The 14,588-nt window shown below is 37.1% G+C and overlaps 3 protein-coding genes across 4 annotated transcripts; 1 reads left to right on the plus strand and 2 right to left on the minus strand.

Moving 5' to 3' along the window:
- Positions 1-57: 57 nt before the first annotated feature.
- FRO1 (NADH-ubiquinone oxidoreductase-like protein) lies at positions 58-1,951 on the minus strand. Its single transcript, XM_089611542.1, has 5 exons — positions 1,728-1,951; positions 1,525-1,613; positions 1,075-1,204; positions 869-898; positions 58-335 (listed from the first exon to the last, which is right to left on the minus strand). Exons 1-5 carry the CDS (start codon positions 1,887-1,889, stop codon positions 276-278), a joined length of 471 nt encoding a protein of 156 aa, XP_089467668.1. The 5' UTR covers positions 1,890-1,951; the 3' UTR covers positions 58-275.
- Positions 1,952-3,129: 1,178 nt separating this feature from the next.
- Positions 3,130-7,279, plus strand: TRB2 (Homeodomain-like/winged-helix DNA-binding family protein). 2 transcript variants are annotated; one of them, XM_089613428.1, is made up of 8 exons: positions 3,130-3,313; positions 4,095-4,262; positions 4,680-4,918; positions 5,196-5,280; positions 5,485-5,520; positions 5,643-5,726; positions 5,803-6,134; positions 6,938-7,279. In XM_089613428.1, coding segments are annotated over exons 2-8 (927 nt in total). In that variant the 5' UTR covers positions 3,130-3,313; positions 4,095-4,112; the 3' UTR covers positions 6,939-7,279. The 2 variants fall into 2 exon arrangements, with proteins under 2 accessions (XP_089469554.1, XP_089469553.1); XM_089613427.1 differs by lacking the exons at positions 5,485-5,520; positions 6,938-7,279 and having other exon boundaries at positions 5,803-6,138.
- Positions 7,280-9,285: 2,006 nt separating this feature from the next.
- DG1 (Tetratricopeptide repeat (TPR)-like superfamily protein) lies at positions 9,286-13,529 on the minus strand. The gene is made up of 9 exons (XM_089611414.1): positions 12,933-13,529; positions 12,664-12,858; positions 12,173-12,254; positions 11,886-12,077; positions 11,682-11,795; positions 11,487-11,580; positions 11,222-11,379; positions 10,274-10,696; positions 9,286-10,054 (listed from the first exon to the last, which is right to left on the minus strand). Exons 1-9 carry the CDS (start codon positions 13,388-13,390, stop codon positions 9,404-9,406), a joined length of 2,367 nt encoding a protein of 788 aa, XP_089467540.1. The 5' UTR covers positions 13,391-13,529; the 3' UTR covers positions 9,286-9,403.
- Between the last annotated feature and the right edge of the window lie 1,059 nt (positions 13,530-14,588).

Below are 14,588 nucleotides of genomic sequence, written 5' to 3' on the forward strand. Positions count from 1 at the left end.
TCAAGCGAGTGTTGGTTTATTCATTCACCGAGTACACATTTACAAATACTAAAGAAGTCGCGACTCAACCCGATTTGATTCATTGATAACGATGCCAAAAGTATGCCCTTCAAGAACAGGTTGATTTATTATACTGAGAGAGAGAACAGTTTCATTTGACATTGTTGATTTCGGAACCAAGATAAAATGTGTGCTACAAAGAAGATAACAAGGTTGTTGAGCAATAACACAAACCCAAAAACAAAACCAGCAAATAAAAAAAAAATAATTAGAACTTAAGCTTCAGCCGCCGGTGGATGGCCCTTCCACTTAAAGTTGTCTGCATATGCCTTCACCTGAGAGAAACAGTAAAGGTCATAAACAGCTTAGACATATATATATATATATATATATATATATCACACACTACAGTACAGAATCCTAAAACTAAATACTGGAAAAGTTTATACAGATCATTGATAAATTCATATTGTCACTCTAGTTCTCAAGGTCCTTCAAAATAATCATACTAGAAGTTCAAATTCAAAAGTATTTAATCCCACTGCTACGAGGGACAAGAAAATCCATACTCTTAGACCAATTTTTCTCTTCTCTCTTCAAGTACTAAAATAATTCTTCAAGGACATAAATTCGAAGAAAAAATGACCACCGGTACCCAAGAATAGCCAAAGATTAATGAGAAGACTAAGCGTATTTTAGAAACATAGACAGTCATAAACTAAAAATTTGATGGAGGTTTAGACTTAGAATGCCCTAAAGTTGTTGGATCAACCTCTTTGTCCCGTTCCTTATTAAGGCGATTACTTAAGAGATATAAATCAGGAAAACAAAAGCCACATAAAAACGTAGATGGAATAACATATCTAACCTTCAATAGTGGAGTGTGGTGCTTCTTAACCTGCAAAAGAGTTCAGGATGTTTCAGTAATATCCCAAAAATCACTTCACAAAGTCAAGGCTTACAAATAAACACAGAGATAGAACACGATGAGTTTCACTTCTAATTTGAAAAAAAAAATAGCTCACAGATTAGAAAGCATGAATGAATAATTTTTTTATAGCAAGACAAACATACCACATAGTCCCAACCATGTCTTTTTGCGAAATCCTTAGCGGATTCTTCGCAATCGAAACTAAGCGCAGCATCGCCAACGTTGGCGTACGGATCACCAGTTGAGGTCCAACCCATCAATGGATTCTCCCACCTGTAAAACCCCAGAGTCCGAAATCAGCTGCTATTGATCATGGTCACAAAAGCTAGGGTTGAGAATTAAGAAATCCAAAAAAAAAGACGAGACTAGTAAATTTCTAAGTGAAAACGAATTTCTTCCTTATGGATGGAGCAGATTATCATACAGAAATTTGGTATGGTATTGCTAAATAAAGTAAAATCAAAGCTTGATTGAATAATGTGTTATCTAGAAAATCAAATGATTTTTAACACTCAAATTCAGCGCCAATGCAAAAAAAGGAAACATAAAAAAAAAAAAAAAAAAGTTTTAAGAATATGCAAATAAAAACATACTTTTGAGTAGACATGAAATTGATTTTCCATCGCCCAACCTTCCCCGATCCTTGTTGACTCGCAGTCCTCGCAGGTGAGTAAATCACAACCTGAGATTACCAATTAAATCAAAACAAAATATCTCTGCATATTTAAAAATCTAAAATTCGAAGTCATATTTTTCGTCGCGAAAATTAGGGGAATTGATTTTTTTTTCTTTTCACCTGGCGACGGAGGTGTTCTTGTGGGATTCCGGAGACGATTCCGATCTCGCCGGGCTTGATGACCTCCAAAGCGTCGGCGGAGAAGAGTCTGGACCCAATAAACGACGCCGATCGGAGAGAAACGCCGTTGCTGCAGACGCGTCGGAGAGAAGAGGAAGCCATCGTCTGTCGTACGTGTGTAACCCAAATCAATCGATCTGAGTTCGAGTTAATTGTTTTGTTTTATTCCGCGGAACATCCCAAAAACGGCATGTCGTTTATTTTAGAGAGATTTTATTTTATGGGCTTCAAAATTGGAGAAATATCAAGAGTAAAACCCTATAGTTACAAAATAATTAAATATAGATTTTTGACCCAAAATCAAACAAAAATGTCCTTTCGGTTCATTTCTCTCTTTTAAATATTTAAATTTCATCGGAAATCATCTGAAATCATCGAAAATCATCTTAAATTTTGAATTTCATCCGAAATAATCTTAAATCATCTTAAATCTTTGAACTTCATCGTAAATCATCATATTTAATCGCAAAAAAGCTATGAATTTCATCAGATTTTATTTCAAATCATAAGAAAAAATATATCAAATTCAATTTCTTAACTTTTTCAAAACCGATCCAAATCATCTAATAAATACTCTAATCAATATTAAAACTATCCTATAACAATTCAAACACGTAATAACAGAAGAAAATCTTACCCTTTTTGTCATGTTGAGCATCGGAATCCTAAATCCGAAAAAAAAATCATTTTAAGTGGACATGAGGGAGAAAGTGAAATTGGAAAAAATAGGCTTACCTTAAATAACATTTTTGTCCGATTTTTGGGTCAAAAACTCAATTTTAGATATTTTGCAACTATGAGGTCTAGCTTTGGTATTTCTCTACTTTTGAGACCCAAACATAAAATTTCTCTTTATTTTATGGTCTATTTCCTTCTCTTTTTTTTTTTAAAGAAAGTGCCTGATCTTTGTTGAATTTGCTTTTCTTCGCAACTTATTTTAAGAAATTCTGAATTGTCGTATATTACGACTATAAACAAATTTATTTATTTTTTTAAAATTATAATGCTTTACATAAGTTAGCTCAGCTCCCTAATTACATATAAACTTTTTTTTTTTTTTTACTGTAATATTATATATCACCGTTAGTACGAGATATGTCTCTACTCATGACGAACTTTAATAATTGGAAGAGACAAAATACTTTTGATGTAAAATATATTCACTTTATTTTGTCATCTAGTGTCTAGACAAAATGGTGGTGGTGATGGTGATTTTGTAGTTCATAGACTGTTGAGGGGCCAATCTGTGAAGACATAAAATCAACAGAGTTTGAGGGTTTTTCTATAATTTTTAAAATATAGGAGCAGTAAAAGAAGAAAAAAGAGTGGCAGAAATAATTTCCAAACTCTCTTTCTCTTGGAATAGAAAAATAGAAAAAAATAATCTCTCTCTCTCTCCTTCGTTTTCCCTTTTGCTCAGAAGCATTATAAAGAAAAAGAAAAACTTGGATGATTCTAAATACCTGAATGTGAAAATCACTGGAACTCCGAATCTTCTCGTTTTCTCAGTAATTTTCTTCAATCAGGTACATAATACTCATTCATGGTTGTTTTCATAAAACTCTTCTCTTTGTTGTTTTGTTTCCCTCGTAAATTTTGCTCAGCAGCAAAAACTCCGGAGGTAATTCGACCACTTTAACACAATGCGAACAATTTTCGCGCCATTGCTGATAGTGATCGCGAAAATCGAATCCTCTTTTTGTCGCTTTTTTTTTTTCTTTCTTTCTTAGCGGTGATTATTTTCGGCTCGGAATTTGGCGTTGTTTCTGATACGAACGAACGATGTGAAATGATTGTCCCTTTTTCTTTGGTTTCGTATCAACGCTGAATATTGTGTGTGTATTTTCGCTCTTCTCTCTTTTGTGTTTGGATCCGAAACGGTCGAGAAATCAGAATCCAGCTACGTCGATGGGATTTCCAAACTCTGAGCTGATTTGAGTCGCAAATATACATGTGCATGACGTGGTTTTCATGTTCAAGGTTTTTTAAAATCCTAATTTCTTTCTTCACGATGATTTAAATCGAAATCTCCATGGGCTAAATCGCAGAAGGATGAGATTGCCAGTCCACTGTTAAATCCTAATTTCTATCTTCGGAGAATTTAAATCGAAATTTCCATGGCCTCAATCGTAGAAAGAAGAGACTGTTGAGTCCACTGCTATGTCTGTTCTCATATTTCGTGTGTTTGGGTTAGGCTGATCACTGAATCTACTGAGATCACGCCTTTGTGTGAAATGTGGTCAATTATATCTGATTTTAGGAAAAGTAGTGTTTGACTCTTTGGAATGTGTTTTTTGTGTGTGATAGGACTCTGGAAGTCTGTTGATGGGTGCTCCGAAACAAAAATGGACGGCGGAAGAAGAAGCAGCCCTAAAAGCCGGAGTCGTAAAACACGGCGCCGGAAAATGGCGTACGATTCTCACGGACGCCGAGTTCAGTTCTGTCTTGTGTTTGCGTTCAAATGTCGATCTCAAGGTATAAGACTAGAAGCATTTTACATCGGCTCGCTAGTGTTTTTTCTTTTGTATCTTGATTTGTGCTACAAGACTGATGCTAGCAAATAAATCATCCGAAAATCAATATCATGTTAGAAAGGACGTTGCTTGGGGAACATAAAACTCACTACATAAGCTTAAAAAGGGTAAGGAAAAAACAAATAAAGTGAGTACTAAAAAAATAACATTTTAAGATCATCTAACAAATATCATTCAATTTGAATAGACAAGATGTTAACTACGAATTTACAGAGTGATCAAAGAGTGGCAGAATGGTAATAACAATGTAAAGATTACTAGTGTTTGGTTTAAATAATATATGAAAATATGTGTTTATCAAGGTTTTTTTTTCTCTCTTCGTTTATTTTCTCTAAAATGATTTTTGAGTCTGGGACAGGATAAATGGAGGAATATAAATGTAACTGCGATATGGGGGTCTAGGCAAAAGGCTAAGCTCGCGCTTTGGAATTATAAACCGAATCCTAATCCCGAAAGTGATCAGTTGCCAGTGAGCACCTTAGTTCAGAACGACGAAGAGATTGTCGATGGTGCTAAGCCTGTTAATGATCCTAAGCCTGTTGATCATACTACTGATGAAACAAAGAGAAATATCAATCCTAAAGAATCAAATGTAAGGTAGGCGAGTTAGTTCTTATTTCATCTGCCTTCATATGCAATACTCATTTGCAATTAAACAGGCCAATGTGTGGTGTAAAGTATCCTTTCTTTACCGGCATCAAAATCCTTCAGTTATGTCGTTTGGAATATTGATTTAGCCGAGCGAATACCTTTGATAAGTTGAGAACTGTCCCTATTGACATATTGTATCGTATTGAAGAATGTTGTCTCGGTTATGGTTCACTTTTTGCTTGGCAGCTCTGTTTAAGGCCTCTTTTTTTGTTGTTGTTTGTAGGTTAGACAAGCTTATCTTACAGGCTATTGCAAATTTGAGGGATCCGAGGGGTTCCGACAAGGCAGCCATTTCTTCATACATAGAGGTGCGACTCTATCACATCGGTTATGCATGTTATAAGTCACTCTCTATAAAAACAAAGTCTTGTAATCATAATATTTTAGGAATCAGATTCTTATTTTAAAAAAAAACTGAAGTTTATCATCTTTCCTGAGAAATAACGCTCAACTTTATCTTCTAATTTTTTTTTAATAATTCCCAAACTGATTTAGTTTTTTTTCTTTTTTAGGGCAAATTTAATCCCTTAGCGAATGGCAATGGTCATGTATGATGATACATATCTCAGATTACTAAAGTTATTTTAATATTAAAAAAAATTGGGGGATTATGTGTGCCTTGACTCGTGCTCATTTATTTAATTATAGTAACAAGCTCAATTTTATACAGGAGCAATACTGGACACCACCAGACCTCAAAAGACTGTTGTCTTCTAAACTGAAGTACATGGCGGCAAACGGAAAATTGCTTAAGGTAAATACTCTCTTTCTGGGTATTCCGATTCTGTGATACACGATATTTTTTTAATTAAAAGAAAAAATCTCAACAGCTAAAGCACAGATACAAGATTCCGCCTGGTTCAAAAGGCCCGGAAAAGAGAAGAAACATTTCCATGTTGCCCTTGAACAACGGGGCTCAAAAGGGGAGCGAGGTCAACGTGTTGACCGAATCCCGGGTCAACAAAGATCTCACGAAGATGGGGAGCATGACCGCCCACGAGGCGGCCGCGGCTGCTGCACAGGCTGTGGCCGAGGCGGAAGCCGCCATGGCAGCCGCGGAGGAGGCCGAAAGGGAGGCCGAAGCAGCCGAGGCCGAAGCTGAAGCCGCACAAATCTTTGCCAGAGCGGCAATGAAGGCTTTTAAATCAGGACTGCGTATTTGGTAATTTTTCTATCAAGTACTTACTTTTCTCTCTTGTTCATGAGATTTTACGGTTTCAGATGGGGCTGATTATGTCCAACACAAAATCATCTCGAAAAATAGTGGGTTTTGGTTACAAAAATTAGGTGATGGTTAAAATCCTGCCGACCCCAATTCGAACCATTATGAAATATCAGGTTTAGGTCAAATTTCGGTAAACTCGAAATTGAAATGTATGACAGATTATAATATAATAAAATGATTAAAATTGCACATCCCCGGTTCGATCCCCCTTGGACGCAACAATTGGGGCCACTGGGTTAGTCTCCCGGTCGATAATGCCAGGGCCTCGTGGATATTAGTCGGGTTTAACCCGGACACCACGGTTATAAAAAAAAATAAACGTGATTAAAATTTTAAATCCAAGTCAAATATATAATCATATTTTACCCGTGATTGGGTGCATTTGATTAAATATTTAAAGAAATTCGATTATTTTTTACTATATTTTTCTAAGATCATGGTTTTTTCAAGAATTGCTGGATATTTGATTATTCACTATTTAGTTTATGAAGTCCTAAATAACAAAAGTTATTATTGGCTTTAACTATTTCGCGCGTCAGTCGGTTGTGTTAGAGCTATGTTAGGATTAACCCATGAAAGAACATATCTCGCACCGTCTGGGCTAGGATCCGCTTGAGAATTTTTAAATAAAATATTTAGGTCATTTTAAGATTTTATTCTCAAATTTAGTTGCCTTAAATGGACACGAATCCAATGCGCTGACCCAAAATCAGTCCTAATTTCAGATTTTTCTCTCTCAGATTTTGATGACTTGGCATCCAGGGCTTGCAAGCGGTAGCTCTACAGTGTAGCGGTTTTCATACCGATGTAGTATCTCTTCATGTGTCTTTTGCTGTTGTTGTACATAATTTTAGGCTTGTAAATTTTGTGACCGTTAATGTATACTTTCTGTGTACTCCACACCACAGAGCTTTCTCTTGAAAAAGAAGCTCGTCCTTGAAATCTAGAGGCGGTTTTTGGTCCGTGGGATGGTGTCGGTTTTTTCACTTATTTATATGAATTGTTAAAATTAATTTTCCTCCTAACTGCGAGTCTGGCTTTTAATTTTTCGATTGATTGAATCAGCAAAACCTTCTTTATAGCATTTTTCCAGCAAACAATTTTACACACTAACCAAATAAGAGACGTTATAATTTTCTTTATGCATGTAATATAGAAAAAAAATTGATAATATGAATTACCATTCCTACAGCTATAACAACGAAACGCAACAAATGATACCCAATTCTTTGATTTCAATTTTTTTTTCCTTTCTGGTTTTGTGGGAAAGAGCTTTGGAACCACTGCCATTTTCAAACCCAACTTTGTCGACCGACAAAAACTCGAAGTATCGGACCGTTTTTTCATCTGCATGGCAGAGGTTGCTCGAAGAAGACTTCACGCTTGTCGGATTTTAGATTCAGGAGAAAAGTCATGCTCTTTTCTCATTCTCTGGATCGGTTAAGTTATTTTTGACTCATATCACCACCAACAAAAGAAGAAAACTTCACTTCTCCTTCACCACGTTTTGACTTTGTATTATCTGAACGTCCCTCAATCAACCAAACATTTCTATTTATCAAAGTGACTTGCGCTCCAAATCTTGAGCGGTTATGGATGATAATTCCGATATTCCAACAGCCTCATAGCTCGCAACTTCAAATTCTAATTCATCTTGTCTTTAACGAGACGTATTTCTTCAGTAAAACAGTCATATATTCGTTAATGATTTTCAAGTAACACTATAGGTTCTGCAACTAAATGCGCAACCATTTCTAACTCTTCTATTGCAGGATAAGAAGAATCCTCAGATCAACACTCGGTCTCTCAGAAAGTGAAACCCACAATAATCTTAGATGTGTTCGTTATAGCAAAAGAACAAACATAAAACCAAATCGATTGGGATTTGGTAAAACGTAGAAAGAGGAAAAGTGCAGAAACAACGAGAGATCTTTGATATTTCTTAATTGCAGGCTTGCAGTGAAGCGATAAACACGAGCACCAAAATTGTATATCACGAAAAAATAGAAATGCTGCCCAAACAAAACTCGTCAATACATAACTAACCTCAACAAATTATTATTCTACGCCAAAGAAAAAAAAAATTGATTGTATCAAAATAATTTTGATATTGTTGTCATTATGATTATGAATATCGGTATTATTCCAAAAGCACAGTCGCACCTAATTCCTTGAGCTTCTCAAGAATCGGAGCAGCTTGTTCCTTGGTGACGCCCCTTTTCAAGACCGTAGGAGCTTTCTCCACCAAATCCTTGGCCTCCTTGAGCCCTAATTCCGTGAAAGCCCTAACCTCCTTGATGATCTTGATTTTCGCCGCCGCGTCGAACTTCTCCAGCTTTATGTCGAACGCCGTCTTCTCCACCGCCTCCGGCGCCGCCGCCGCTCCGGATCCGGCGTCGACCGGAGCTCCAGCGGAGATCGCAGGTCCGTACCGGTTAAGGCCGGTCTTATAGCGGAAGAGGATCGAGTAATCTTGCCTCTCGAGCTTGGTGAGGGACAACAGCTCGTCGGCGATGCGGTCAAGCTTGCCGCCGGAGGAGGCTGCGGCGGTGGAGAATACGGCGGCGTTGGAGAGTAGATTGCCGGAGAAGAGACGACGAGATAGGGCCTTGAAGGAGAGCTTCGTGGCTATGGACATGGTGGTTTTCTGCGAAGAAACTTGAAATCGCAGAGGAAACAGTTGATTTGTGTTGTTTTCGTAGTAGAGGGTTTTAGGGGTAGACGACAGAGCCGTGAGACGGAAAGGGTAATTTAGGAAATGGATCAAAACGACATGTCATCTAATTCCTGGGCTTGAGCATAAAAGTTCTTGTAAATTCCCTTCTATACCTTGAAGATCAAAATCAGTACCACCGAAGGGAATTTTTTTTTTTTTTTATTATTATTAAATAAAACAAAATAATTTGCCGCGACGGATAATACGATAAAAGTTTAGTTTCGATTTTCAAGAGTATGTTTGGTATTCATAAAAGTTATAAAGAAATTATGACCAAGCCAGCAAAATTTTGAGAAAATATTTAATTATCCACTATTTTAATGACTATATAAAATGTTTTTTTAATTACTAATACAAAGTTACAAACATGCATTTTCACAGTACTTTTGATTCTATCTCCTCTTTTTTTTTTAACATAACCAGTTTCAGGAATTTTTGTACAAAACTTACAGAATCCCATACATAAATGACACTAGTTTCTGGCTGACATTTAAAAACCTACACCAAAACCAGAAGAGAATTTCCCATCTTTTTTCCTGCTTTCTTTCCAACCTTCAAGCACTTCCATTGCCGAAGGCAAACCGGATTTATCGGACTCATCATCGACCCCGTTAAAAAAGAGCTCCTCGAATCCTGTATGACCATGAGCCACAGATATTTCACGCAACGAAACGCCGAGGCTGTGAGCGAGTTCTTCGTCGGAGTCACTCTCATCATCGCCGATGATCTCTTCCTCCTCGGAACACTCTGTGACGCCCGTTGTTTTTTCAGGGGCGGCAATGATTTCTTCTTCCGAATTAGGCCGTCCGGAAATAGAGAGCTTGTCTTCGCATAGACTTCTCCGTAAAGCTTTGGACAAGTTCACGACCGTGGCTTCCGATTTCACTTCGCAGTTCTCGAGGGAATCCGAGAGTTTCTCCAAGTGGGCCCGGGTAACCCGGTCAGTGTTCCTCTCGAAGATCTCTTTCCACTGCGCTTCGGTGAATTGGAACGGAGCGAGGGACATCGTGTCGATGAGGGTGACACACCTGTCGTAATCGTCCCGAGCCGTGGCGTGGAGCAACATTTCCGTGAAGTAGTGCGGATTGGGAATTTCTCCGGCTTTTAAGATCGCGTCGAAGGCGTGCTCCAACAAATGCGACTGCGCAAAATTTTCATAATTTTTTTATTGTTAGAGTAGGATTTAATACAAATAACTTATTTAAGTTTATATATATCTCTTAATGAAAAATATTTTTATTTATTGGTTTATTTATGAAAATGACTAAAAATACTACAAAACCAATTGTTGCTCAAAAAATTAGTGCAGAAATCAGTTTAAGGTCTATTTGTGTGCATAAAAAAACAAAAAGACCATTACCTTCCCGGCTTTGGATGCTTGCAAAAGAAGCCAAGAATGTCTAGTCTGATCAAGTTGATACCCAGATAGAACCATTTCCTTGTACACGTACTCGAAATATTCCCATTGGAGAGCCATGGCACACGACTCAAGCATCGAGCCGTACGTGAACTCGTCTCGCACGACATTAAGGTCTTCCGAGGGATCGATATTAGTTCTCTTCGTCTCTTCAAACAACGCCTTGGCTTTAGAGAACATGTCATTACGCCCGTAGACTTTTAGCATGATATTTACAGTCCCGACGTTGGGAGAGCAGTGACTTTTCATGTGTTCAAAGATAGACATGCAATCGTCGATGTGTCCAGCGTGCATGGAGGACGTTATCATGCCAGTGAAGGTGACTTCTAAGGGTCTAGAATCCGATAGCCTACTCATCTTCTCGACCTGAAGTGATGTTCATAATAGGAAGAAAGAAACTCACTTAAAATACCCTAAAATAAATGACAACAACGAGAGGTGTGAATCACGATAAGAGTCAAAGGACCTTGATTCTTTTGACCCGGGGACCAAATTTATTTTTACTTCAAATTGGCATCAAAGCCTTGGACTTGATCTTCTAACAAGTAATTTAAAAAAAAAAAAAAAAAAAAAAAAAACAGCCCAAACACATATGATGGAGAGCTGATTTCACGTAGCTAACCAAAAATAGAAGAGAGAAAACACAGCCTTAATCATAATTCTCCAATCTTTTGCATGGTTTATATATCGAAACAATGAGTTCAAAAAACGAGTCTTTCAATCACCTTCGAAATCTTCATTATGGGTTTTCCACCACAAAAAACAAAGAAAAAACATTCAGGTAAATAACATCCACAGTTATCACACATGGAAGTCAAAGCGATCTTATTCCAATTCTACATCAAGATTATTTCACAAAAAAGAAAAAAAATATTTTTTAAAAACAATTACCTCTAACATGGCATCCTTCCACATTCCATTGCTACAAAGGCAACAAGCCAAGACATAGTATACGCTGCTTGCTCCGACGACGCCCCTTTGTTCCATTTCACGGACTGCTTCAACAGCCTCCTTCACTTTCCCTTCACTCGAATAAGCTTTGACGAGAACTAGAAAAGAGCAATGTAAGAGCAAATACAATGTAGTCCAACAGATGTTTTATACCCTAAACACCATGAAGCAAATATACGGTAAAAAAGAGAGAAAAAGAACCTACCTTTATAAGTGAGAGCTTTAAGAGTTTCACCACTTCTGTTCATTTTTTGAAAGTACTCGTAGACGAGGTCATACTTTGCAGATTCTAGCATTACCTTTCACCAAGCCCAACAATAGTTTAAAACTGTGCTTTTTTTTTTTTTCTTCTTCTTAGTGTAACAAAAAATATTCAGAAGCAAGTTGAATATAGTTTTACCTCCATGGCAAGACCATAAGTTGCTCCATTGGGCTTTAAGCCACTCGCTCTTATCTGCTTGAAAACCCACGAAACCCCTTTCCATTGACGAGAGGACACACAAGCATTTAGTACCTGTTCGGCAATCAATCAGCTACATAAGCGAAATCACAATAAAACAAATAAAGATAAATAAATAAACAAAACAAATCGAGACACGCTTACGGCATTGTATACAACGATATCGGGTTCCAGAGTCGGGTCCCAATTCTTGTTGCGCATATGTTTAACCTTTTTAGAAGGCGTCTCTCTCATTCTTTCCGTGACTTTGATCAAGTCCCTCAGGCGACCCGCTTGGCCAAGCGTGACAGCGATGCTGTGATATGCAGCCATGTCGGGATATATATGATAATCTCCCTGGATAAATTATGTGTTATTATAGTCTAGTAATCAATTATCATTCTTTAATTCAGAACAAAAATTCAAAAAAACAAAATGATATATGGGATTACAAGCATGGTTTCAAAGACTCTGAGAGCTTCATTGAACCTCCTTGCTTTCCCCAGAACCGACAACAGCTTTGTGTAAACAAACCTACATAATTACATAATCACAAACCCTTATAGTATGTTTGGAACCTGAACAAAAAATTAAGTATCCATTGAATTTATCTTGTGTTGTTTGATTTGAGGAAACTTCTGGTGAAAGAGAATCTTAGGTTAAGTAACAACTGAAATTTAGATTTCACTGGAGGAGCCAGAAGTTTAGTTGAGAAGGAGCATTGAAGGAAACTAATTATTCATGGGGGCAAAAGGCAAAGTACTGCAAATTTTTTTACCAAAATGCAAGTTTTCTATGTAAATAATTTTTCTCCCACAACTTTATTTTTTGCTCACATTTTCATTTGCCCAAACGTGCATACCAATTAGCATATCTGTATATATGTATATAGAAAATCAAAACAATGGAAAAAGGAAAGCGAGAAGATGAAATTATTAAAAACCTGCTCTTGTTTCTCTTCTTGTCTTTGTCGCTATAAGCCCACTCAACAACAGACAAAGCTCGTTCCCAACAGTCCTTCTTGGAGCCAAGCTCGCCGACGATCCGAAGAAGATGAGCTTCAGTGAACTCCAAGCCAGACTGCTTCATCATCCTCGGAAGCTTCCAATCTCCCCGGACCATCCTCGTAGCACTAATCCTAATCCACACAAACAATTCCAATTACGAAAATCATCAATTAATTTTTTTTTTTGTTGCGAAATGAATTCAAACCTTTCGACGAGAAACCTAAGGACCTCGGTTTCATTCCGCTTCCTCCGCCGCGGCGGTTCTCGCCGGAGCTCTCCGCCGCCGTGGTCAAGCCACTCTTTCTCGACCTCCACGTCGTCGTCGAGAACCCACCGGAGTTCGTCTCTCCGACGAATCTCGAACATCTTTCTGAGATCGTCGAGTTCCTCTCTCCCGTCGGAGAGAGCTCGGTACTCGAGCTTCATGGTCTGGAATGCGGACTCTTCGGCTAGGGCTCGGGTTTGGGCGGCGGAGAGCGGAGGCGACGGAGATTTCGCGGCGAGGCGGTTGTGCTTCTGGAGCTCTTTCTTGCGGAGAGTGTGGATGATCTTCGGAGTCGGATCGACGCCGTGTTTGAGGAGGCGGCGAGTGATTTTGTCGGAGTTCGGTTCGAATTTGGGCGGCGGAGGAGGGATTCGCGGTGGTCCGGTGAGAGCGTCCATGGCGGAAGTTGAAGAAAAGGAAGAAGCGGGTTTACGGCTAAGGTTTTAGAGGACTCATATCTTCGTTCATATCAGTGTATAACTGTATATTATGATTATCTTCCCTCTTTTTCTTTTTCTTTTTTTTTTTTTTTTTTTTTTTTTTTACAGGTTTTATGAGGGGTTTATTTATTCTTTTCTGATGTTTTCATTTTCCTTTTTAAGTATGTTACATGCATACACGATCAAAAATATTGGAACACAAATATCACAAAGTTTCCCATATGAAAGAATGATTATACTAGTAGAATTTGAATCCACATTCTCACCTAATACTAATGTCAACCAACCTAATTTGGTGATAAAATATTTACTATTTTGAATTAAATTTTAAAAAAAATAATTAGGAGAAATATAAGCACTATATTTGAACATTATTTTGAGAATAAACCCAAAGTTCTTTATAAAAATCTGCCTATTTTAAGGCCGTCGTCCACCAATCATCCAACCCACACGACCCTATTTATTTATTCCGACCTGCTTCGAAATAGGATTAGTCCATGGACCAAACCGAGTCTATTGAAAGGTTAAGGTTCTGTAAAAGATATAGGTCTTCGACTTTGGACCAGACCCTCAAAAAATCTTAAACCTTCTTATTTAAGGATCAAATATATATTTATTTTAAATACAAATACACTCTTTATGTCAAGGTTTTTTTTGTGAAAATATCTTTCTATATTTAAATTAAAAACTATTATTAATTATATGAAGTCTAAATTAAAAAATATAATTACGTTAAATTAAAAGTGCATATTTGAAAGGAAAAAGGAAAGTTTTAGTTTGGCTTTAGTTAGTTTTAGGGATTATTCCTAAACTATGACCTCAATACTAGCTTATGACTAAAATCTAATATATCTAATTTAATCCAAAACTATATGACCAGACTTTTTGTGCAATTATATTTTTACTATTTATCATTTTTTCTCTTATTTCTCTTAAAAAAAAACTAACCCACGTTATCATAAACCTTAGGATTACCTAACCCTAAGCGACGAAGAAAAAGCTCACCAGGAAGTTTTTTTTTTTTAAATCTGAAAAAAAAAATCTGCGAATTCATTTAAAGATTTATTGATATTTTTATCTTTTATTGACATCGATGTCAATAAATCTTCAACGATTTTCCAGTTTTTCATAAATTGTTTACAAACTTTTTTAGAAT

Source organism: Urtica dioica, chromosome 4 (assembly GCF_054948205.1).
Source record: "Urtica dioica subsp. dioica isolate 48M chromosome 4, U.dioica_male_clone48M_v1_H2, whole genome shotgun sequence".
Classification (NCBI taxonomy): Eukaryota; Viridiplantae; Streptophyta; class Magnoliopsida; order Rosales; family Urticaceae; genus Urtica; species Urtica dioica.

Bases quoted from the DNA above. Each gene is read 5' to 3' on its own strand.
- FRO1 (XM_089611542.1), bottom strand. From the start codon at position 1,889: ATGGCTTCCTCTTCTCTCCGACGCGTCTGCAGCAACGGCGTTTCTCTC. The intron at 899-1,074 runs GTATGTTTGTCT...ACTCTTTTGCAG, and splicing joins GACATGGTTGGGACTATGTG to GTTAAGAAGCACCACACTCC. The intron at 336-868 runs GTTAGATATGTT...TGTTTCTCTCAG, and splicing joins ACCACACTCCACTATTGAAG to GTGAAGGCATATGCAGACAA.
- TRB2 (XM_089613428.1), top strand. From the start codon at position 4,113: ATGGGTGCTCCGAAACAAAAATGGACGGCGGAAGAAGAAGCAGCCCTA. The intron at 5,281-5,484 runs GTGCGACTCTAT...TTTCTTTTTTAG, and splicing joins CCATTTCTTCATACATAGAG to GGCAAATTTAATCCCTTAGC. The intron at 5,521-5,642 runs GTATGATGATAC...AATTTTATACAG, and splicing joins TAGCGAATGGCAATGGTCAT to GAGCAATACTGGACACCACC.
- DG1 (XM_089611414.1), bottom strand. From the start codon at position 13,390: ATGGACGCTCTCACCGGACCACCGCGAATCCCTCCTCCGCCGCCCAAA. The intron at 12,078-12,172 runs GTAATCCCATAT...TAATTTATCCAG, and splicing joins GAGTCTTTGAAACCATGCTT to GGAGATTATCATATATATCC. The intron at 11,796-11,885 runs GTAAGCGTGTCT...ATTGCCGAACAG, and splicing joins ATATCGTTGTATACAATGCC to GTACTAAATGCTTGTGTGTC.